General features: G+C 41.4%; 1 protein-coding gene and 1 long non-coding RNA gene across 7 annotated transcripts in view; one reads left to right on the forward strand and one right to left on the reverse strand.

Annotated features, from left to right (window-relative positions):
- Positions 1–22,816, reverse strand: part of COL24A1 (collagen type XXIV alpha 1 chain) — a 254,256-nt gene that overhangs the window by 83,803 nt on the left and 147,637 nt on the right. For all 4 annotated transcript variants that reach the window (XM_045027373.1, XM_045027372.1, XM_045027371.1 and 1 more), the window contains exons 25-28: positions 6,899–6,952; positions 4,212–4,265; positions 1,586–1,639; positions 832–885 (exon numbers count right to left, since the gene is read on the reverse strand). In XM_045027373.1, the coding sequence (XP_044883308.1) occupies positions 832–885; positions 1,586–1,639; positions 4,212–4,265; positions 6,899–6,952 (216 nt within the window). The remainder of the gene's footprint in view (positions 1–831; positions 886–1,585; positions 1,640–4,211; positions 4,266–6,898; positions 6,953–22,816) is intronic.
- The window catches only part of LOC123375937, a 43,131-nt gene continuing 32,977 nt past the window's right edge, over positions 12,663–22,816 (forward strand). For all 3 annotated transcript variants that reach the window (XR_006581633.1, XR_006581632.1, XR_006581634.1), the window contains exons 1-2: positions 12,663–12,873; positions 13,334–13,511. This is a non-coding gene — a long non-coding RNA (uncharacterized LOC123375937). The remainder of the gene's footprint in view (positions 12,874–13,333; positions 13,512–22,816) is intronic.

A 22,816-nucleotide genomic window follows, 5' to 3' on the forward strand; every position in this document is an offset into this window, starting at 1 on the left:
CATAAAAGACCCAGTTCTGTAAGGCATCAAGTGTCCCCTGGTTCAAAGCATTAAATTAAATCTAAGGTGATGAGTGCTCAGTCCAACAAGAATAAGTAATTAACTAGCTTTCTAAGAGGAAGAATTCACATAGATCATGCATCAAACCATCACATTATTTTACAGCTTAATTGCTCTCTTTGAAACTGTTTAACTCAATGGAAAAACTGCCACTGACTCAAATGGACTTTGGATCAGTTCACTGTGCACAAGAAAAAAAATACAAGTTTTCACATTTTGCTGATAAAATAGGGAACATGCAAATAGTCTAAAATGAGTTTTATGGTGCAGGAATATGATGAGATTAGGTGTCATGTATAGCTTTGTTTTTCCTCTCCTAAAATTATACAGTAGAAATTATAATTTTCTTTCACTGGTATTAGAAGGCATTGAAAGAATGCTGATCAAGAAATTTTTTAGTCTGTAAAACACAGAAACACAGCCCATCAGCAGGGATGAGGGTTTGCATTAATATATTTCTGTAAGCAGAGATGGGTAAAGTAAACAAGCAATAATTTTGGTTCTGATCCTGCTTCCAATTGAAGTCAATGGCAAAACTCAAACTTACTTCAATGGGAGCAGAACTGGAACTTGGACTTATTTCTTACTAGAAGCACATGTCTTGTGTGTCATATTTCAGTTAAAATGCCTTGAATCGATATTGATGATCAATATTCTATAACCTAGCAGAGAGTTCAAAAGAAGCAACTGGGGGTAATTTAGAAACTACATTCCTATTAAGTCATGTGCTGATCATTTATTTAGGTAAAATATAACAACAATTCTACTTACTCTTCGTCCTTTAGATCCCTGTGGTCCTGGAGGTCCTCTTGCCCCTGAAGGACCCTAAGTATTACATCAACGCATTATTTAATATCCTGTACAGAAATACCTCCAGAAGTGACAAGAGATCTATATTATAGACTACATATAAATTCTCATAGTAGTTCACTATAGGCTGAAAAAAAATCAAGCATTCTCTCTTTCTAAAAGCTCAGAATCAACCAAATTACTTCAGTACAACTTGTCCAATAAAATATGCTTAGTATTGGCTTTGCGCTGGGTAAGAAATAATGTGGACTGTGCCTTTCTCTAGTGGCTATTCATGTAAATGATAAGAACCTACTACTGCTACCAGGTCCTTTGGTTCAAATGGTAGAAACTTATGTTTTAGGGTGCTACAAGGCTCATTTGCTATCCCTGCTGGTGACCCATGGTGGAGAGTATAACACAAGCAAATCAGGAAGATTCCATTTGTTTTTGATTAATAGCAAATACATCATCCATACAATTAATGGATTTTAATTAAATATCAGCAAAATAAAATTAAAATGGCTACACTTTAAATCAGTCTTGAACAATTCTACTTGTCTACTTGCTCTGTGTAAATAAAAAATATAGGTAAAGGGCAGGTGAACAGTATTTGTGCCTGAGCTGGTATGTTTTCATGCCAGTTCTGCAAATAGCCTTAACAGTAACAGAAGAAAAGATTGATTTTTAAACCGACTGCATTTTATGTTAAATCAAAATGTTGGTCTATACTTACAGGCAGCCCTTGTGGCCCTAAAGGCCCAAAGCCCCCTGGAGGTCCTGAATAGCCCTAAAATAGAAAAGGGATTGAATAATTCTGATCTTAATTTGCTGAACTCAAAATTGCAATTTTGGCAGGTAATGGCATTTAAAATAATCTCCCCAAAAGCTGATTATATAATCTTCAGAGTATCTGAAAGAAGCAATCCACTCTCCAAGGTCACAAGATCTGAATGTGCACCAACTCAAAAGAGCTTTTACGAACAAAACCAGATTTTCAAATTTCTAAAACAGGCAAAAGATTTCCATCCCATCCCAAAGATAATCCAGTCTGGCAACTCTGATTTGGTGACTGCCTCGGACACAGCAAAATTATAGTTCTCCTGGATACATGTTGCCAGAGCCCAAAACAGAAAAACTTGTCAGTGCCACAATCCAGAACTGGATACATACATTTCAAAGAAGTCATTTAAATTTGGGATGTGTCCCAAGCCCAAAGGAATTGCTTACCATCCATTATCCTCCAACCGGGACTGTGCGTAGTGGTGTGAACAGGTGGTCATGGTAGACAAGTATCAGTGGTATTTTATGGGAACAGGACTGGCAAGGAAAAATTATTTTGCAGGCCCACCCAAGATTGCAAACTCTAGCTCTGGTCCACAATGTCATGGCATGTTACATTTACTGCAAACACTTACCACCTGGCATAGCACTTTCTACCATGACTTTAGTGGGACTACTCACAGTAGTATGCACTATGGCTGATAGTAAAGTGTTAACAGGATTGTATCCTATACTAATAAATCCTTGTTTATTCAGTTCCTGGCTGAGATCTGTTCCTGAGTGTAAAGTGGCAGATAGAAGATGAACCCAGTCAAGACAAATTTAATGTTGGTAGGAAGCAGGAAGTGTGTCAAAGAATATCATCTCATTTCTACAGACTGCTGAACTGATCTGGAGCCTAGGGGTCCATTTGGACTCTTCTCTGCTAATACACACCTAAAGAGCAACTGCTGCAAAAAAATGTCCCTTCTATTTGCAGCTGGCCAGAAAACACATAACACCTTATCAGTCTCAGGCCTAGTGATCTGTGTGTTTGGGATCTCCAGCTTGACTACTGCAATTTACTATATCTAGGAATGAAGCCATACACCCTGAAAAACCTTCAACTGGTACCAGATGCATCACCCTGCTAGGACAATGGTTACAAAATACATCAGCCCACCCACACATCACCCCAGGGCTCTACTCTGTGCACTGGCTTCCTTACTGAATAAAAAGAGCTAGCTTCAAGGCACCCCGGTCTTGCTATTCAAATCCATCCCTGGAACTGAACCAAGCTGCCTGAGAGACTGCCTCTCCCTCCTGCTCATGACCTCTCACAGCAGCTCTCATTAAATATAATAATGCTGCTCTGAGCAACAAGAGTTTGGTCTTGTTAGAAAAAGAACATTAAAAGGAGAGAGGGAAACGTCATGTAACAATGTAACCACCAGTAGACTCAGTATAGGCCCCCAACTCCAGGAGAGGATCCCTGGCTCTGAATCCCAAGTGGAAATAGGTGCCTCTCTCAGGGTGTGACTTGCTGCACACTTCTTTCATCAGCATGTTGTACATCCCCATGTAAGCTCCCTAGCACTGGTACAAATAGCAGGGTAGATGGTGAGGCACAGCTTAGGTGAGTGAAGACATGCCGGATGGGGGTGAGTATGAAAACAAGTACAGCCCCTAATGGCTCTCTCTTCGCCCAAGCCATGCCTCACTGCCTACACTCCTATTTTTAGCAGTGTAGCATCCCACTGCCTCCCTGCTGTTGGAGCTTTTCTCCACTTTGGCAGCCAGGAAAAGGCTCCAGCAGCTCCCGGTTGCAGGGAAAGACTCTGGCAGTGGGGAAAGGCTCTGGCTGCAGGGAGCTGCTGGAACCTTTCAATGTTGCCTCCCCTCTGCCAGAGCCTTTCACTGACATATGTAGCTACATACTACAATGTGGATGTGGTGTGTTTTTCACTGAGGAAGGTAGCTACCTGTACACTACATGCTGCTGCCAGTTATGTGTGTAGTGTAGTCATAGCCTCAAAGTCCCTCAAATATACCCTCTGCTTGGCATTTCTTGTTGGCTAGTGAAGGCAGCTCCCTGCTCAGCTTGCTGACTTCTGTGAATCCCTTTTCGGGTGCCTAATTCTCCCCACACATTGTACAGAAAGCCTGGACATCTACCTTAGGGCTGTGAATTCTACAAGGCATCAGAGCATCTAAAAGTCAGACATTTCAACACCTGTGAATCCAGCCCTAAGTCTTAGAAAGTAGTTTCTCAGCAAACATAATCTGCAGACTATGAAGTTTACTTTTCCTTCTTTTTTGTCATGCTTGCTAATTCACTGGGCTTCAATCCTGCACATAAATCTGATGAGAGCCATTTTTAAAAAAAGGGGGTGATTCATATTCACTGCATGCTGTTTCAGTCTGCAAAGTACTTAGCAAACTACTAAATGGAAACTTTCCTAGAAATAATATATCGCAAATGCTTTACTTTTCCATAAGGCTTTTTGCTATTGGCATGGCCAAAATGAATTAGGCTTTTGGGAAGGAACAGTTCCTTTGCAAGTAAAATAAAGCTGACTTGTACCTCATTTACTGCTTACCATGACACCTTTCTCTCCAGGAGGGCCCACTGGTCCTGGACTGCCCCGCTCTCCCTTTAACAAACAATTTAAAAAAAGAGAAGAAACAAATTTATGGTGTGTTATTTCACTGGCACAGTTCTTTTTCCCCAGTGAGGATTTCTTACTGTGGCCCGGAGTCCCTGTAGCACATGAGCTGCAGGAAGAGGAGGGCAGAAGTAGAGATGAGGCTTCTGTGGGGCTATTTCAAAGCACAGGTACATGCTCCTTACTGCTACTACTCCTATTGTTTTGGATTTCGCACCAAGTAGGAAGGGGAGGGTTTAAACTTCTGAGCCTGCTGCTCATGGTGGATATTAGGTAGGTAAAAAGTTCAGAGCCTGCAAGTTGGTTTCATGAACCCGAAGGGTTGTGTGTGTGATCCTCTGAACTAAGGAGAGTGATTCTGAGCTCTAGAGAAAGAAAAGGGGTTCGCAGCCTGGAGGGAGACATGTGCATTCACATGCATGCACGTGTGAGGTGTTTCTGACCATGTGGGGGTTTGGCTGGAGGAAGAGGCGGCGGCCTAGGAACTTTCTGAGCTCAGAGGATGATGTGTGGGCGGGTTTGAGTTCAGGTGGAAATGAAGTCAACTGATGAATGGGGAAGTAGGTGAACAGGTGTACAAAAGTGGGGAGATAGAAGGGGAGAGCTTGAGATTAGGAGACAACAGCAAATGGGCAATAGAGGAATAAATATGGTTTTCTCCCACTGTACCCTTTACTATAAAGTGTCCCATTTCCTCAAAGGGAAGTGGGAGAGGGCACTTCTCCCCCCGCACTTCCCCACCAACCTCTCTTATTTCCCCAGCACAACACCTTCCTGTGATCCCCCAAATGCAATCACAGTGTCCCAGTTTTTCATTTTGAAAATAAAATCAAACTACAAGTTACTCTTTCCCTTCCATTTTACTAGGAGGCTTACAGGAAAGAGATTCAGAAAGTGAACTGGGCTATGCAAACCACCAGCAGCAGGGACGTGCCTTGCATGGGGATGCGTCACATTCATAGCTACCTACATTCTTTATGCATCCATGAGTTATCCCTGGCTAGAGGAGGAGGAGGGTTTTCCTCACCTCTTATAGCCTTACTCCTCTTCTATCCTAATAACATCCGGCCCAGCTACTAGGCCTGGCTGAGGATTAATATTGGCTGCTAAAATACAGCTCTTAAAAATAACAAATGATTCCTTTATGTTACAGAGAGGCACCTGGTACATCGCATTACAGCCCACCACTAATCATGAAGAGACAAGTATGCAGTGTAGTCATGGAAACTGTCACTCTGTCATAAGCAGTTTGCTTCCATTTGCTGGCAGATATGCTACATTTCCTCTCCTATTTTAGACAGGGCCGCCCAGATGATTCAGGGGGCCTGGGGTCTTCGGTGGTGGGAGGCCCCCGCCGCCGAATTGCCGCCGAAGACCCGGCACTTCGGCAGCGGGTCCCGGGGCGGAAGGACCCCCTCCCCGCAGGTCTTCAGGGCACCTCAGCGGCGGGTCCCGAGGCGGAAGGACCCCCCGCCGCCGAATTGCTGCTGAAGACCCGGAGTGGAAGAAGCTCCGGGGGCCCAGGCCCCGCAAGAGTTTTCCAGGGCCCCCGGAGTGAGTGAAGGACCCTGCTCCAGGGGCCCCGAAAAACTCTCATGGGGGCCCCTGTTGGGCCTGGGCAAATTGCCACACTTGCGCCCCCCGCCTCTCCCCCCGGGCGGCCCTGATTTTAAACCAGCAACTGAAGTAACTTTGTAAGTGCATGAAGAGCAAACAAAATGACAAGATCTCCTTCAATACTGTATTCTAGGCATTTAATTATGATTAAAGCCTTATCAGATTTAAGATTTGACAACCAGTGCTTTCATTTCATGTATTCCCTTTTCCTTGTAATATAAACCAACAGTAAAAACATCACCATATTTTCATGGAAGTTATAATAAATTCATAGAGTAAGATTTTTGTCAATAGCATACTTTTGAATTCCAGACACCAAAGTAGGTGAACTAATTCAACCCTGCAGGGGTTGAATGGTGCTAGATCATTCTGACAAATAATTATGTGTTTATTGTAATTGAAACTGACATTCAGTTAGGTAATAGCTTCCTGTTTTTATCTTTTTGTTAAAGTAGAACTTGTCTAATAGTCTTAGACTTACATTATGCTAATAATATTAACACTGCCAAAGATTAGATTCACAAACACATCTGGGTGCCATATAGGAGAGGAAATTGTAACTACGTTCATTTATTGACTTAGCTTCATTTAAAAACTGGCACAGAAACGTTAGTAATGCTTATTGCTAAATAATAGTGTTCTGCTTTTATCTCTCTCTCCACAGTGAAGTGAAAAATGGCCACCCAATTGAAACAAATACTGGTCATGTCACATTCTCAGACTGAACCCAATGAAATGCATAGGAAGGTAACCACTCAGGCACGAACAATATCTCTGCCCACTCCAGTAAATTCACACGCTCCAATTTCATTATAAATAAATTCAAACGTATCACGTGCCGGTCACTGGTATTGGATTTGTGCTGCATTTGATTACATCCCTAAGTGTTAAAATGCACACTGACATATTAGTTATGTCACGGTGATCACTAAATAATCTATCATCAACGTATGGTTTCTATAAGCAATTTATACTGCTGTTCAGACTGAGGGGTTAGAAGTTACCTTTTCACCTGGTATTCCAGCGGGTCCAATTTCTCCAGGTAAACCAATGGGTCCCTACATGAAAAAACAAACGGATTTTATTTGTATGATGCCCATGCTGCTTCATGTTTTTGCATCTGCCAACAAACAAAGGGCAGATTGTGGAGCCCTTTTTCACCCTGGTGAGCCACCTACTCACAAGAGCAGACCCGGTGGTTTGGAAAGGACTGTTTGTGTGAGTCAGAGTTCATCCATGTGAGTAAGTGTTGTACAGCCTAGCCTATAGGACTTCAGGGGCAGATAACTGATACTAATTCCTAACCTTCCCCCTCCTGGTAGTCTCGCCACAGCATTACAGAGCTTTTCCTAATATACCGTTTTCCCTGCTGAGCAAACATCTCTGGTAGTAGCTTCTGCTGACAGTTTGCAGGTGGGGCTAGACTCTGGCCTGTGGGAGGCACCCCCTGTACTCAGATCCAGATGCAATCAAGGGATGTTGAAAGAAGGGGAAATATTATTTAATTATTATTTAACTTTTGTGTTGTGGTAGTGTAAGCCACACACCTCCTGGGTGTGGTGTTTTGTCCCATTCAGTGGCACCAAGACCACTTAGAGAGAGATTAATGAGTCTGCTCTACAGCCATATGGGTTTTAGCTCGTGCAGTAGAGGCTCATGCATTTAGCTCCACAGCTCCCAGGTTTGATCCTGCCCACCGACAACCAGGGTCTGTTGGCGTTACAGTAGCACCTAAATGCCACTACTAGGCTGGGTCTCATTGTGCCAGGTGCCCTATCAACATATAACTAGCGGTGCTAATTGCTTTCCTAGTGCTTTAGTCCTAGCCACAAATTTCTAGGAAAGTATAAATTCATCAAAGAATATCCTCAATGTCACTGGAGCCCAGTCTGAGTGAGTCAAACCCGGGCAAAACAAAAATACTACTGGATGGGGGTAATCCTTATTTTCTCCTTTCTTAGCTTTCTAGGAATGGAACACCCATTGAAGTCACGGGGAGTTTTGGCTGAGTAAGACACAGGATCAGATCTTTTCTTAAGAAAATAGCTCTCTCGTGACTCTCTCCTACTAATTTCCACCAGCATTGTACTGGCTATAACAAAAGATTTATATGGAGGGGTTCTAAGCAGGTGTGTTCCACTAATAAAATATATGTCCTTTTGGAACTAATCCATTCTCAGTGGCCTCGGTCTGCTCCCATTGAAGCCAATGGTAACACTCAACAGGCGCAGGGTTAGACCAATGCTGAGTACTTGTCAAAAATCTCACCCCCACACCATGTAACACACCGCCACCACAACATTCAAAATAAATGAACAATTAAATAAATAAAATACCTCCATCTTTGTAGCATTTAGCATCATTGTAACACTAGGCCCTGATTCAGTAAGGTACTTAACGATGTGCTTAACTTTAAGTAAGCCTGCGTGTAGCCCAATTCACTTCAAATGCCTACCGTTAGGCTGGTCCCTAAGTACCTTTGCTGAATTGAGGCCTAAATGCAGAAAACAAAGAAATTTAGAGCGAGGCCTGTTTTCCAACATGCAGTAAAACAGGACAACTCTTTGATTACTATCCTGATATTTCCCATTGGGTATTAATAGTGGAGCGCAGCCTTAGCTTTTTTTTCTTTTTGCTCATCTAATTTAGCAGGTGCTGGTTTTCTGTAGTCTGCTTGAGGGGAAAAGGTACATATACAGGCAGATAGACAGATGTCAAAAGAGATAATGGAAGCTAAGCAGCTACAGTATCTGAAACCATATGGGCAAATGGTGCCACTCACATGATTATTTATTTTTGAATTTTATACATATATATATTGTTCAGTGCAGTTACGCTGCTTTTTCCCGAATCTCTCTAAAATGGATATGTAATTGAAAATTACATAGTATCCTCCTAGCTTCAAAAGACTTGGATGATTGACATTTCAACTCTTGAGTCTGTTGTTAAAGCTTTTGGGCTCCTTCTGAACTCTTTATTTTTTTTTCTTTTTAAAGAAAATGGAGTCTTACTTAACAAATGGAGGGAGACAGACATATCTGTCCAGTGCAGAGTTTAAAGCAGTCTATTGACAGTGTTTGAAAAATACCTTCCATAAAAGGCTTGTAAAATTTGCCTAGGAAAAAATGAAAACTTCTCCAATGGAAGAAAATGTCCTTTTTGTAATTCTTAACATAATTACATTCTCTCATTTGAATAGACCTGTAATCATTAATCCTATTGCATATGCCTTCCCTATATAGCCCACACATTGTTTTACTTTTACTAGCACTACCTCAGAAATCTACCATCCTGGAGACATAGTCCTTCAATTTGAACTGCCTCCAGATTCTAGGGTAGAAGGAGACTTTGAAAACGAGGCACTATGTAAACAAATGAGAGTCTAAGTACAGAGGAAAAGGCAGTTCTTTATATTGAACAACTGAAAATATCTTCTTTTTATGTTCATTTTAAACCATTCTTTCATACCAATAGGGACACATAAAGGAGAACACCAAACCCTGTCATCAAGACATCTTGTTAAAATGGATACGTTTATCAGTCTGTACATAGTAACAGCAGTTTATATACCAGGTGGGAAAGTCTGGCTCCATTGAAATTAATGGGAGATTTGCCACTGAACTGAGTGAGTTCACCCCAGACATATAAACTCCGTCTGACCATTAAAATCAGTGGGATTTCTCATATGAGTAACTCCCCATCAATGGAAGTCAAAGCTTCACAATCTGGCCAAGTCTTATAGTTCTTAATTGTGATATAGACTAAAAAACAACAAACTAATTACACCTACAACCAATTTGTTTAAGGAAGTCTTAATGCTTTGAGGCAGTTTAGCGGCTCTGGGATTTGTATTCTGAACATTACATTCACAGCCTGGACTGAGAGTAGGGACTGAATTGTGAAAAGAACACAGTAATGATCTCAGGGGCAACTCCTCAGCTGGCGTAAACTGTCACAGCTTCAGGGATTTAAACAAAATGGAGCTAGGATGGTTTAGTCCAGCTGAGGATCTGCCCCTGATTGTATTACAGGTAAGAATAATCTTTATTCCTGTTGAGTGCATTTATTTTATTCTGAGAACACCTAATAGAATCATAGCTAGAAGCTATGTAGAGCTGTGTTCATTTGAAAGAGTTACCATTCCCTGTAATGGGAGTTAGAAGAGATCTTTCAGGTACTTTTAATTTTACAGGACACTCCATGGTTAGGTGGAAAACTGAAAGTGCCCACACTCAAGGTTGGTTAGTGACTGCAGCCAGTTACTTCCAAGCAGTAGTAATGAGCACGGGCGCCTTCCCCCTGGGACAGGAAAGCTGTAGAGAGGGTGGAAGAAACAACAAAGGGAGCGATAGGAAAAGAAAAGAAGCAGTCAGTAGAGAGAAGCTGTGAATGCCTTGGGAAAGGAAAGCACATTCACGATCCCAATTTTGAGCTATCTGATGAAGTGAAAAAAATTAATGTATATTCAGTATTTTACTAAATAGAACAACAAATAATAACAGATCCAAATGTATTTTGGTTAATGTATTTTTATAGCAGTGAGGAAATTACCTAACAGCATGTAGACATGGCAAACATGAATGTTGTCCCTTTACTACCCATATTGGCAGTCCCAGCTATGTATTGGCATATTGATGCCTTTTGCTTCTGTAAATAAAGATCAGTAAATGCTTGACTCAACTCCTTCAGTTCCACCTTGTTTTCTGAGGATGTTGCGATTTTTTTTTTCAAAAAGAAAATACACAGAGCTGGTGGTCCCAGCTACGTACTTGGAGGCAGCAGATTTTCAATAGCACAAATGAGAGTTAGGGATCCAATCCCAATGACTTGCAGTGGGAGCTGGCAGCTTAATTACCCTTTGGTGCTTAGGAGGTTGAGAGTTATCGTTCTAAGTGTTTCCTCGATTGTAACCCTTTTTGTTAATAAACATGTGGAAGTTTTTGGCTGTTGTATCTTTTCGGTAAGATGTAAAACAACTCCTGTAAATCATCTTTCTTGTGAATGCAGTATATTTCTTCCAAGAGAAATTATTTCTGGAGTTTCCAACTGGAAAATCATGCAAATGGGCCACAATCAGTCAGCAGCTATGTGCGTTCCAGGTTTTGAACACATTAAAGGATACCTCTGATTACTATTAAATTCTGGAAGAAAACTGCTTTAGGGAGTCAGTGCAATTGTAAAACAAGTATTGTTGGAAACATGTTCTCAATTTCCTTGCTATCCCGAAGATCTGGACGAGGATGGGGTTAGCAAAAGTGGAACATTTAAAAAAAAAGGTGATTGAAGAACTAGCAAAAGGCACCTGGAATACATCATATGAGTGATCATGAAATATGCAGTGTTGTTGTAGCCATGTTGGTCCCAGGACCGACACTGCTTGCGAAATATGGCAGAAATATGAAAGTTACTAGTAATGTAGTAATATTCAACTGTGTTATGTCTGTAACACATTAAATCAGCTTATGTGTATAAGATTCAGATGTTGGCAACTGCTATCTCTACATACATAGGAATATAACCAAGTTTAATTAGCAGTAAGCAACTTTAACTGGCACTTAAACAAGTTTTTATTTTTCAAGAACAAAAATATTCACACACACCAGATAGCTCTTACTTCTTTTATGATTTATTATTTTATTTCAGTCTATCAAAATCATTGCACTATAGATTTATACTGTTGACAAAACAACAAATTCAGTGATTTCTGCCTTTAAACATGCTCTGTTTACGTATATAGGTTCAATAAAATCCACAATCAAGGCCACTAGAAAACAGCAGGTGCAAAATTACTGCTAGGTTTTGTGATTTGTACTCTGCTCTAGGGTGACCAGACAGCAAGTGTGAAAAATTGGGACAGGGGTGTGGGGTAATAGGCACCTATATAAGACAAAGCCCCAAATATCGGGATTGTCCCTATAAAATCGGGACATCTGGTCACCTGTCTCTGCTCCCTATTTTCCTGGAATTTGAGCTGCGTTAGAAATCTCATTGTTTAATACATTTTGATATATTAGCCAGTGTTAGGCCATCTCAATTGCCCTGTCGAATACAGTATAAGGAGGGTCTGCCATCAGTGCTTGAATCTCACTAACTCTCCTATCTGAGGTTGTAGCCCCCAGGAAGACAGTTTGGGGTGTGAGCTGGCGAAGAAAGCACCTGGATAAGAGTTCAAACATAAAGCATCATTTCACAAGGCCCTAAAAACTACATTAAAATCTCAAAATGAGGGAGGTTCCTGAAGAAGGTGATATGTGTGAACCAGTCCTTTTGGAATCTTTGAAAGAGTGGAATGAGAGAACACTGTGTAAGTCTGAGTGGGAGGGTGGCAAGCTGCAATGAAAACTAAACACACCCTGACATGGGGGCCCAACAGCTTGACCTGGAGGCTGTTATCCAGGATCTTGGTAATAGAAGCTTGCAACAGGATGAGGCCTTGTTGTGAAGACCAGATGGAAAAATCTCTTCCACTTTGATCCGCAGACTGATTGTGTAGAAAGGTTACTGTTCTGTTACAGGATCTTTTGGATCTATGTGGATCTAATGCTGTCATTTTTCTCAGCCAGCTAACTTCCAGGTAATCAGAGTAAGGAAGTGGAGTCTGGGTGGAGAATTGAATATGTCTGGCAGACTCGGGAGAGACTGGTGGCTGTGTGGACATACACAATAGGTCTGTGAGCCAATAATGACTGTCTGGCCCAATAAGAGGCTGTAAGTATCACTGTGGCCACATCCTGACTGATCTTCCTTATGACCCTTTGGGGGATGGGAAGAAAAGCACAGAGAAGCCAATGAAGCCAGGGGATGAGGAAAGCATCTTGGAGTGACCCTCGCCTTGGTATCTGCTCTGGAGCAGAAGACAAGGCAAGATCTACCTCAGGGAGCCCCATCAGTGGAATGAAGGCTTAGGAATAGAGGGACCACTCATGGTTGGCTGAGTACTGTCTGCTGAGGCAATCCACCAGATCTTTGTTTGTTTCTGGTAGGCGAAGGGCCAAGGGAGTTATCCTGTGAAGCTGGTACCATGTGCATAGCTTGATTGCTTCCTGACACAAGGGGATAAGCAGGCATCTCCCTGCCTGTTGATGTGCCCTGTGAAGGTGTTTCTGTCACGATATGTACTGTGGTTCCTTTCAAGCACAGTACTGCAGAGACAGGTGCTAATGGTATTGGTACTGGGGCCAGGGTTGGGGTCAATAGTTAGTAACCGGCCTGCTGGTATTGTTAAGGACTGTGGTACTGGTAAGTCTGGCACTGAAGGTGCCAGTGAGGAGTCATTGCCAGTATTGAGCTTCATGGCACAGTGCACTTAATTCTACATGGAGCTGGATGCAACAGGGAGTCACCCCTGCTAGCCTGTCCAGGGTGATCAGGCATGTGGGCTTGTGAGTTAGAAACGTTGGAAGGCCCATGACTAATTTCTTTGCTATCTCCCATTCCAGAAAGAGTATTGGTGCCATGAGTTACCCCTTGAGCAGAGCTCATATCTGCCCTGCCTCAACATAGTGGAGGCGGTACCAGGATTTGGCGCTGATTGCCAAATCTGGTTTGGAAGACTGAGGACAGCTGAGTGAAGAGGATGCGGAGCCTTTCTTGGTACTAGCAATGGGAGCCTTCCAGGTAGAGTCTTTACTTACAGGAGTACTAAAGCAGCGGGATCTCTGGGAGGAGAGCGCCATTTTTTAAAGTAGATGTTGCAAGCCTGAAAAATGGGAAGGGTAATGGAGTTTTCAAGGAGGATGGGAAGGAAGAGAAAGGTCAGAAGTGAGATTAGAGAGTCAGAGAATAAGGTGAACATGGTGGGGGTGCCAGCAGAGATGGAAGAAGAGGAACATTCTTGATGTTCTTTTTCTTTTGGAAAAAAAAATGGCAACATCCTGGCCAGACAAAGTGGGACTGAGGAAGCCTAGTAAAATATTTACTGACATTTATTTACAGAAACAAAAACACCTTTATACCAATTAGGCCGAGCCAAATAGTGTTGATGTCATACTAAACTTTCTCAGAGTTCATGGGGCTCTTTAGATCCAGGGCTTTTGTTTGGCTAACATAAGGAAGCCAACTGCAAAGTTTGGATCCAGATCACTACAGGTTTGAGCCCATCTCTGCTTATTACGGAAGAGGATAAATATCTGCCAAAGGTAGTGTATTAAGTCAGAGTCCTTTGGCATCCCCATAACTCCCTTTTGGCACAGTGGTACACTCCAAAAATCAAATTGAATGTGTTAAGTAGAAGTATTATAAAGGAAAGGAAAAGGAAAACAACTACATGAAAAAAGCGATCATGGCCATAAACATTGTTAAAAAATTAGGCCATAAACTTTCATTTGCAAGGATTTCTGTACGACTCTCTAATGACAAAAATCTCTTTATAGAAGCCTCCTTGACATAAGCATTTTTATGGAAAATGGATCAGAGACCAGATCCCACATCTAACACATGCGTAAGGAAGACCAAGCATATTGCCAGGGCACATGCTGTGTGTTAGAAACTGGACTAGAGTGCAATAATTGGAAACATATTTTATACTTAGTGCAAAATAGAGTATGTAGTAATTTTTAAAAAGGCTTGGTTAGAGAGAAGCGGATATTCATCCAGTACCAAAAGGTTCCCGTGTCACCAGTTACCTGTCAGGCTATATAAACTAACATTTACTTTTAAGTCAAAAGGAAACTTTCCAATAAACCATCATTTCATATAGAATTCAAAATTTCACCATATTCATAAGACATAATGTTAATGACATGATACAAATAACCATACAATATTTTCTTGCCACAAGAAAATCTTTATATTATTGTACTCTTTTCTTTCTATTTATTTCCATGAAACTTTCCTTGCATCTGCACATTCCTCCCAGCTGGAAGATGAGATCTAACCTGTACCAATGCAATAATTACTGTCTGCTTGTAAGGATTTATACACAGACATTTTTATCAAGAGCCTGTAAACTTCAGTCTTTGCAAAGAGTTTCCTTCCCCTGGGTACAGTATTTAAAAAAAAAAAACCAAAACGAATCAACATCCAGATTTCAGCACATCAAAATTAAACTGAATAAGTCAGTTTCTTTCTATGCTAATTTTAACAAAACAACCACTACTCAAAGAACAACCATATTACAAACCTGAGCTTCTATTATTTTATGTCATACGAATATACCTAGAAATGTGTTTTCAACTTTTAATATGAACCCCCCCAACCTTTGAAACTAAAGTCCAGTCTCAGGCCAATTTCACCAGCCATGCATTATGAGACATAATAAGAGTTGGTATATTTAGATTAGTTTGATATTTTTAATAGACAACAGCAAAAATAAATTAATAATTACAAGGTAATGCAGCTTATTTGCAATAAATAAATACATAAAAATAAATAGGCCAAATGGTTGTCCAGCTAGCAAGACACCCGCTGTACCCCTGCAACAGCAATGCACATCACAGCTAACAATACGGGAAGAGAGGCATGCTCAAAAAAGCCACTCTGTTCCCTCCTCACAAAGGAGGGGGTGGAATCTTGACCTGCCCACATAGTGTGCCAGCTAACACCATTGTGCTGGCTTTCTGGGGAACAGAACATTGTGCTGCAGATAGACCCAGAGCAGTTCATTCCCTCCCTGGAGCAGCAAGGGAGCCAGGAGGGGGACTGTGACTCTGAGTCACAGCATCACTCCTGACTGCTCCAGAGGCAGTGCCAAAATGCAGATCCTTTGCATCCAATGGATAACTGGATCTGAGTTCATTCAGAGTTTTGAAGATGAAAGCAAAGACCCCGAAATGAAGCCCAAATCTGATCAGTGCTAACGCAGAGTGCAGACAATTAGTTTTAAAGGCTGTCCTGTCTCCAGACTGCTGTGAACATGGAACAAAAAGGAGCTGAAATGGAAAAAGTATTGAGAAAATTCTGACTTCCTACAGATAGGGGGGAATTTAGCTTTAATGGGGTCATCTCCTGGGCCCAAGACACTTCCTTTGTCAATGTCACATAACTACCGGTATTTGCCAGAAGCTTTCTGTCTGACTGTAGGTGAGGTACAACATACTTGGGTCATATTACTTATCCTTCCAGAGGGAACACCAAAAAGTTTTTTTTTTTAAATAATATATTTTATTCTGTAATGGTTAGGAAAGGCTTTTCACTGTGGGGAAAGCAAGGAGGTAGAGGAAAAATTCTTCCTCAAATGAATCTAAGGCCTAGCAAGTTGGTTTACTTGGAGAAAGGAACAATAACGAAAATATAAAAGTTTGCATGCACACACACACCTCGCTCATTCTAATGCTGCCTTCCCCATCCATTTTTGTCCTTGTAGCTTTCCCATTTTTTTCTTTGTTTGTATAACATGGTGCTGCTGTTGCTATACCCTGCAACAAAGCTCTCTCAATTTCAAATAGAACAGAAATAACACACACTCTCTCTCTAATCAAGATCAGATCTGACTCATAAACAGTACTGTTTCTTCTAAATTTTGAAACAAACCTGAGATACTAAAGCATATTACAGTGCCATCATTTACTATGCAGATTGAGTTGGCTTTGATTTACAATACCATAAGCCAGGAGCTCAGGGAGGAAAATTGAACATACTTACCGAATTTAGTCTTTTCCGAAACCTTTAATGCCTTGTGCTACACGTATTTGCTGATGACACTGCATTCTGAGTTAGGCAAAAAGATGATGGTAGACTAGAACATTGCCCCATGTGCAGGGCCTGACAACTAAACAGCTGTTTGATCACAGTTTCTGAATCTCACTGCTATGCTTATGCCACTTGGCAATCTAAGCTTTTTGGTGTGTGATCTGTATTAATAGTCAACCTTAAAATTTCAGATCAATTTCCTGCCTCAGAGCCTTTGTACCAAAAATGTTAGGAAGGGAACATAAGATCTATAGGTGCTTTACTCATGATTATGTTCAGAAGCACAAGGTTAGAAAGGCAGATGCCCTTGTCCTCTGTTCCACACACTGGGATCTGACTATTGGTTTTGTTAAAATTTTCTGTCCTTTGAAATAGTTATTTGGTAGTAAATCAAAGTCATCTGAGTAAAAGCCTCTGAAGCTACTTATCTGGGATATGTACATCCTGCTGGGGAAATATATTGATTTTGCAGCAGATAGCTACAGTCTCACTGGAACCTTCAAAGGTGCAGTTGCCAGACTCCAGAATGAACTGAATATTAGAAAGAGAAAACATGTTGGCATCACTGCTTTATCCACAATTCAAAGATACAAATATCATGGGCCAAATTCTGCTTTCAGAAACTCTGTAGTAAATCCAGAGTAATTATTCCAGATTTACACCAGTATGATGTACCTAAATTCTACCCCATGCTTCTCATCTAAGATGACAGAGTGCTGGCAGGATGTTCTCATAAGCAAAGTGTTGGAAGTCAGTCTTTTTCCACCTTCTTCCCAGATGCCATGTGAGGACACTACTCATGTTAAAAAATAAAATGTTTTCTTGGATCATAACGGTGTACAAAAGAGGTGCATTAGACTTTGAGAGGCAGACTGACACTCATGAAAATGAATACATATACTCTATGAACGTCTGTAAGGATCCACAGGTCTAGAACGCAGGGTTGTGGGGTCCTTGGATGATTGATCCTTCCACATCACCACTGGGGAGCCAGGTGAAGGAGGATCCAACAATTACTGGAGGGTTACACACCTCAGGAAGTATTGCCCAAAAAGACCACAGTGACACAGAACCCTGTGAACACCTGTTTGGTCCACACCAACTATTTAAACCAAGAAGTTGCCCCGGGAGCTGTCTGAGCAACAATGCAGACTCCAGCTTGCTGCTGCTACCAACCCTGTCTTTTGCCTTGTCTTGCTCCTGATTCCTGCCATCGATCCTGGCCCAATTTGACCTTGACAGGCATCTTCTGACTTGGCTTGGTAACTAGTCTCGACTCCTGCCTTCGACCCCTGCCCAGGGGACACTACTGGCCCAGCAGCCTATGCCCCAGCCATTACAATGGCATTTCCTTGATCATCAGTCAGATCGTTCCCAAATGTCTCTTCTCATATTCCATCTTCACAGGTGACCTTGATATACACATAGACTGCTACAGATGAATGTAAAGGAAGGTAGCTAGGAACATTATGCTGGGTGGTAAAAACATTATGTTGGGTATAAATGACTGTGACATAAAGAGTGTTTGAAGTCTGATGCCATTGCTCTCCAGAAAGAACAAAGCGGTTCTTTATTTCCAGCATAGCATCTGGTGAACAGGACTTAACAGATCTCTTCTGAATGGTAGATGTCATGCTGCCTTCCACAAGTAGCACAGCTGAGCATTTGTTGAAAGTTGTTATTCTATTTTGCAGATAAGATTGCCTGGATTTGGAACAAGATGCTGTTGAGATGACAGCACACGCTTGTGCAGGAATTGTTGGACTCACTCTTATATGGTTTTGTTTTCTTCTCTGCCAGGGCAGACCAGATGGAGAGCTAATTTAAATCAAGATTGGATTTTTTTCTAAAATAGATGCTCTAAGGATTATTTTCAGGAAATTCCATGATCTGTGCTATACAGGAGGTCAGACTAGATGATCACAATGGTCCCTTCTGGCCTTGGGATCTATGAAGCTATGTGCCCCATAGCTCTCTTGTCTGAAGTACTACAGAGTTCCATTTTGTCACTCCTCCAACATGTATGTAACGCTTTTAGGTGGAGATGATGATGAGGTAGTGTGGACTAAGGTGACTCCAGTATCTGGAGCACTCTCAGGGCTGGTCTTTTTGGCTGCTAAGGACAAGAGCTTTACACAGTGCAAAATGACCTTAAAACAGCTAGTGATTTCTCACAGAAAATTCCCCATGTGTGGGGAATCTTTACTGGCGCAGGGCTGCTGAGATAGCGTAGCCACCTCCTACACCAGCCACTCCCCCTCAGTGCAAGGGGGAGGTGGGAGCATGACGGAGCTCAGCTTCACTATACCTGATTCTCCCCTAGTGTAAGAGGCCTTATACCAGCAGCATAATTTAGAGGACAATTCCACTTGGGCAGCACTGAACAGGGAACCATAACTAGGCTGCACCCAAGGCTGTGGTCAGACATAGCGGAGAATAAAGGCTTCTGTCTCTGCTTTACTGGATCTGGTTGGTATGGTTGACCAGTTTATCCAGTGACATGCTGGGATTGGAATGAGAGTGAACAGCCCTCTGGATTTGGATGGATTATGCTGGTAGGCTGGGGAAAATAGCTATAAGAAATATCTGTGGTGATACCAGCTCCCTCAGTGTAGGTAGCTTGTCCACTTTTCTTTCTTCAGGTTCATAACTTGGGGTCTTATTGGATCAGTGAGCTGTTTCTGAAGGTCAAGATAAAAGTATGGGCCAAATGGTGTTTTTAATAATCTGCACATGGCCTTTTCTTTTGAAATGATCCCTTAACACAGCAGATTCATACTATTGTCATCTTGAGATCAGACTGCTGCAAAGGACTATGTCGTGCTGCCCCTTATAGCAATTAGAAATTTCAGCTGGTGAATATGGTGGTGGCCTCTTTGTTGAATGGTTGTTCTTGCATGGAGCATGTCACACTTGTGCTTCATCACTTTCACTTCACCTTCATTTGGGAGGGTCAATTTAAGATGCTAGTTCTGATCTATCAAACCATAAATGGTTTGGGGTGCTGGGTACTTCAAAGACTACCTCTCTCTCCATGTGGGATACCATGGCATCTGAAATCAGCTGATTAAGGGCTTTATCAGTGAGGAATCCTTCAACTTTGCAATTTGCTTCTTAAACTGGTACACCGGAGCCTGAATTGGTTGACCTTCAGGTCATGTCACAATGTCTATCTGTTTTCCAGTGCTTTTCCTGAGGGGGATGGATAAGTGGTTGATGGATACTGTCAGTTATGTGGGATCTGAGAGGGGTTTTAATCTTTGAGGTCTACAGTATAGATGAAAAGTGTTATATAAATGCAAAATATTGTTATTACTACTCTATAAATCCTTAATAGTCTCTTTTTCAAATCTTTATGAAGTAGGTTTTTGAGAATGGCTGCGCTAGTTGTGTCTTCTAATGCCCCGATTGACCCCACACCTTCACTATCATTTCTTTGAAAAATGTTTTACTCAGTTTGCTTTTCTTTTTCCTGCTGTTTCCAATTTTTGTTTGTGCATCCCCAGAGTCCAGACTTTTCACAATAGTTCAAAGGACTGTCTACTTAGCCTCTTGAAAATTCACTCAAAGCCCCTTTAATCTTTTCTTCAAGCAAAGAGAATTGCAATTTTCCATTCCCCATAAATTAAACATCCATTCCATGGGGCCAATCTTGCCACACTTTGCCTCTGCAGGAGGTGGGGAAATTACTTACATGAGTTCTTCCCAAAAGTAACTCCACATCTCCTAGACACAATTACTGTCCACAATTGGGCGTACTTGTTTAAATGTATTTTAAAAGCTCATTTGTGAAGTGTTAGGATTATTTTTTCAAGGTTTGTGTTCTATGCCTCTGCTTACTCTGGTTTGTCATTTTGACACTAACTGTACATTGTACTGTTGACAGCTTCTCTGTTTTTCCTGAATTTTTGCAGTGATGTTGGCAGGGAGAAACGTTCATTAATTTCCTATCCGGCTATTCATAGTCTGTTACTACCTGGATGAACTCTAGCATTACCAAACAGTAACACAGCCCTAGCAGGCAACTGTTTTAATCTCAGAGAATTTCCGTTTTATGGCACAAAACCCATAAAACAATCACCTTCTTAAAATGTCTGAAGTCATCCATGCACTGGGATGAGCTCTATACAATACAGATGCAGTATTTGTTTTGATGTGCTTGAAGTAACATGGTTTCAAAGATTTGCCAACCACCAATAATTTAAGCATATGAAACCCACATGCCAGCACAGTGAGATTTTTTTCCCCTCTCACCCAGAGGCAATCTTCTCAGTAGCTGGAGCCAGTGTTTCTTTTGGGATGGTTTCCAAAAGATCATCTCTCACTGGTATTGTAAATTTGCTCTGGCTGCAGTCCCTTATTAAATTAACCAACCACTGTCTAAATGGATCTATTGATTCCATAGCAGATGATTATCTCATCAGCAAGTTAGTTTCTGATTCTGCTCAACCAAACTGCACCAGCCAAAAATGGGACTTCACCATATAAACCATGATGAAACAGAAGCAGCTTTTACGTTAAAATCATACCTGCTTTGAACAGCTGACAGGTTTTACACTACTAGACAATATGCTGATAATAGCTTTGTTCAAGGCTTCATCACAGCAGTGTTTCAGTTTCCTTTATCATTATTTGGACCATACAGAACTCAAAGCCATCCAAGCCAAGTACCTTTGTTTTTGTTCTTGTTGGGCTCAATCATATGCGCGTTAGGAAGAATTTTTTATGATTATATCATATTGTACAATGGGCTAGCTACATTGTGGGAATGCAGTGTTTCATCATCTTCTGAGGCATCACATTTTAGATTATATGGATCAGTTGGTCTCATTCAATGTTTGGCAATTCTGTGTTCTGATGTAAACTTTAAACCAAATCCAAAGCAATGCCTTATTAATATTACAGTATGTCTTTTCTTCATCTCTGCAACTACTTTTTAAATCTGGTTACATTTGACAATATACTTTCCTATGGAATTTTGATCCTGATGAAAGTAGTTGAGAAATGATTCTGTACAGTACATCACTTTGATTTTAAGCTTCATTTTGGTTACTTTTTTGGCCTAGGATTGTTATGGACCCATTACAACAACATTTATTAGACAAATAATATTTTCCCCTGAAGTAAAATTGCAGTATAGAGTTACAAGTGTTTTAGCAAAAGGATCTTATGTGATTGTAGTGTAAGCATCCATAGATGCCTCAGATAGCTATCGACAAACATGCAGAGAGGAATGGAAGGAAGTGTGAAAGGAGTTTTACATACAGAAAATGGTGAAAATCTCCTGGATTTAAAGAACATTCTTAAGCAGTCCAAGTTCCATCAGTAGAATAGTTAGCACCATGATTCATGAGAAATTGAGAAAATGGGTTGTTTGAAAGAACTTTTCTATGTACTTTTTATTTTTAATTTCATATAGAAGTTCATAAATATTATAGTGCTAAAGTACATAGAGCTAAATCCAGCAGGCAGCTGAATACTGTTGAAGGAGGTGCACAGAGGCAAAGCAGTAAGCCCTAGGAACCCAGCTTTTGCTCAGCAGCCTTGGAGAGAGATTTCTGGGTAATGAGAAAAAATAGGAACTGTGCTCAAATTCAGATAAAGCTTTGACTTTTGAGGGGTTTTGTGCCTAAGGCTTTGGAAAATTCCACTGTACATCCACCCTGAAGGCACATGGGAGTAAGAGGAAAGGGAGTGGGCATGGCCAAGGACTAATAGTCTAAGTGCAATCCTGTACGTGGAAATGAAAGCCCTAATCCAGCAAGAAGCCTGGGTGTAATTCTAAGCATATGAATAGCCCCACTGGGCCTAGATCAGGGCTTATGTGCACAGCGAGCATGTTCACAATTTCAGGATAACCAGCTGGAGATCTTCTCCAGTTGAGTGTATGGAAAAACCGACCTTAAGAGGGACTGAGAGCAGAAGCTGTCATTTGGGCCAATGATGTAGATAGAAATGCTTGCTACAGCTCCCAACAAGACAGCAGCTCAGTTCCCCTTGATATATGCCATTCCAGGCAGATGTTCTTGCTGGACCATTAACCATGGTCCAGCAAGACCATGGGACCCAGGCCCCAGCATACTTCATCTTACTGGATCATGAATAACAAAGCACCATGCTTAGAATCCCTCCAGCTGGCTTTGTCTTGCTCATGTTCAACCCTTGTGTATTCCTGCAGGCTGAAGCTTATGTTCAGCAGGGCTTACTCTGAGAAAGCTGTTCACTGTAGAGTCATCCTTTTGATGCTTTGGCCACAAGCTATACTCCCATCAGCTTAAATAAATAAATAAATA

Source organism: Mauremys mutica, chromosome 8 (assembly GCF_020497125.1).
Source record: "Mauremys mutica isolate MM-2020 ecotype Southern chromosome 8, ASM2049712v1, whole genome shotgun sequence".
Taxonomy (NCBI): domain Eukaryota; kingdom Metazoa; phylum Chordata; order Testudines; family Geoemydidae; genus Mauremys; species Mauremys mutica.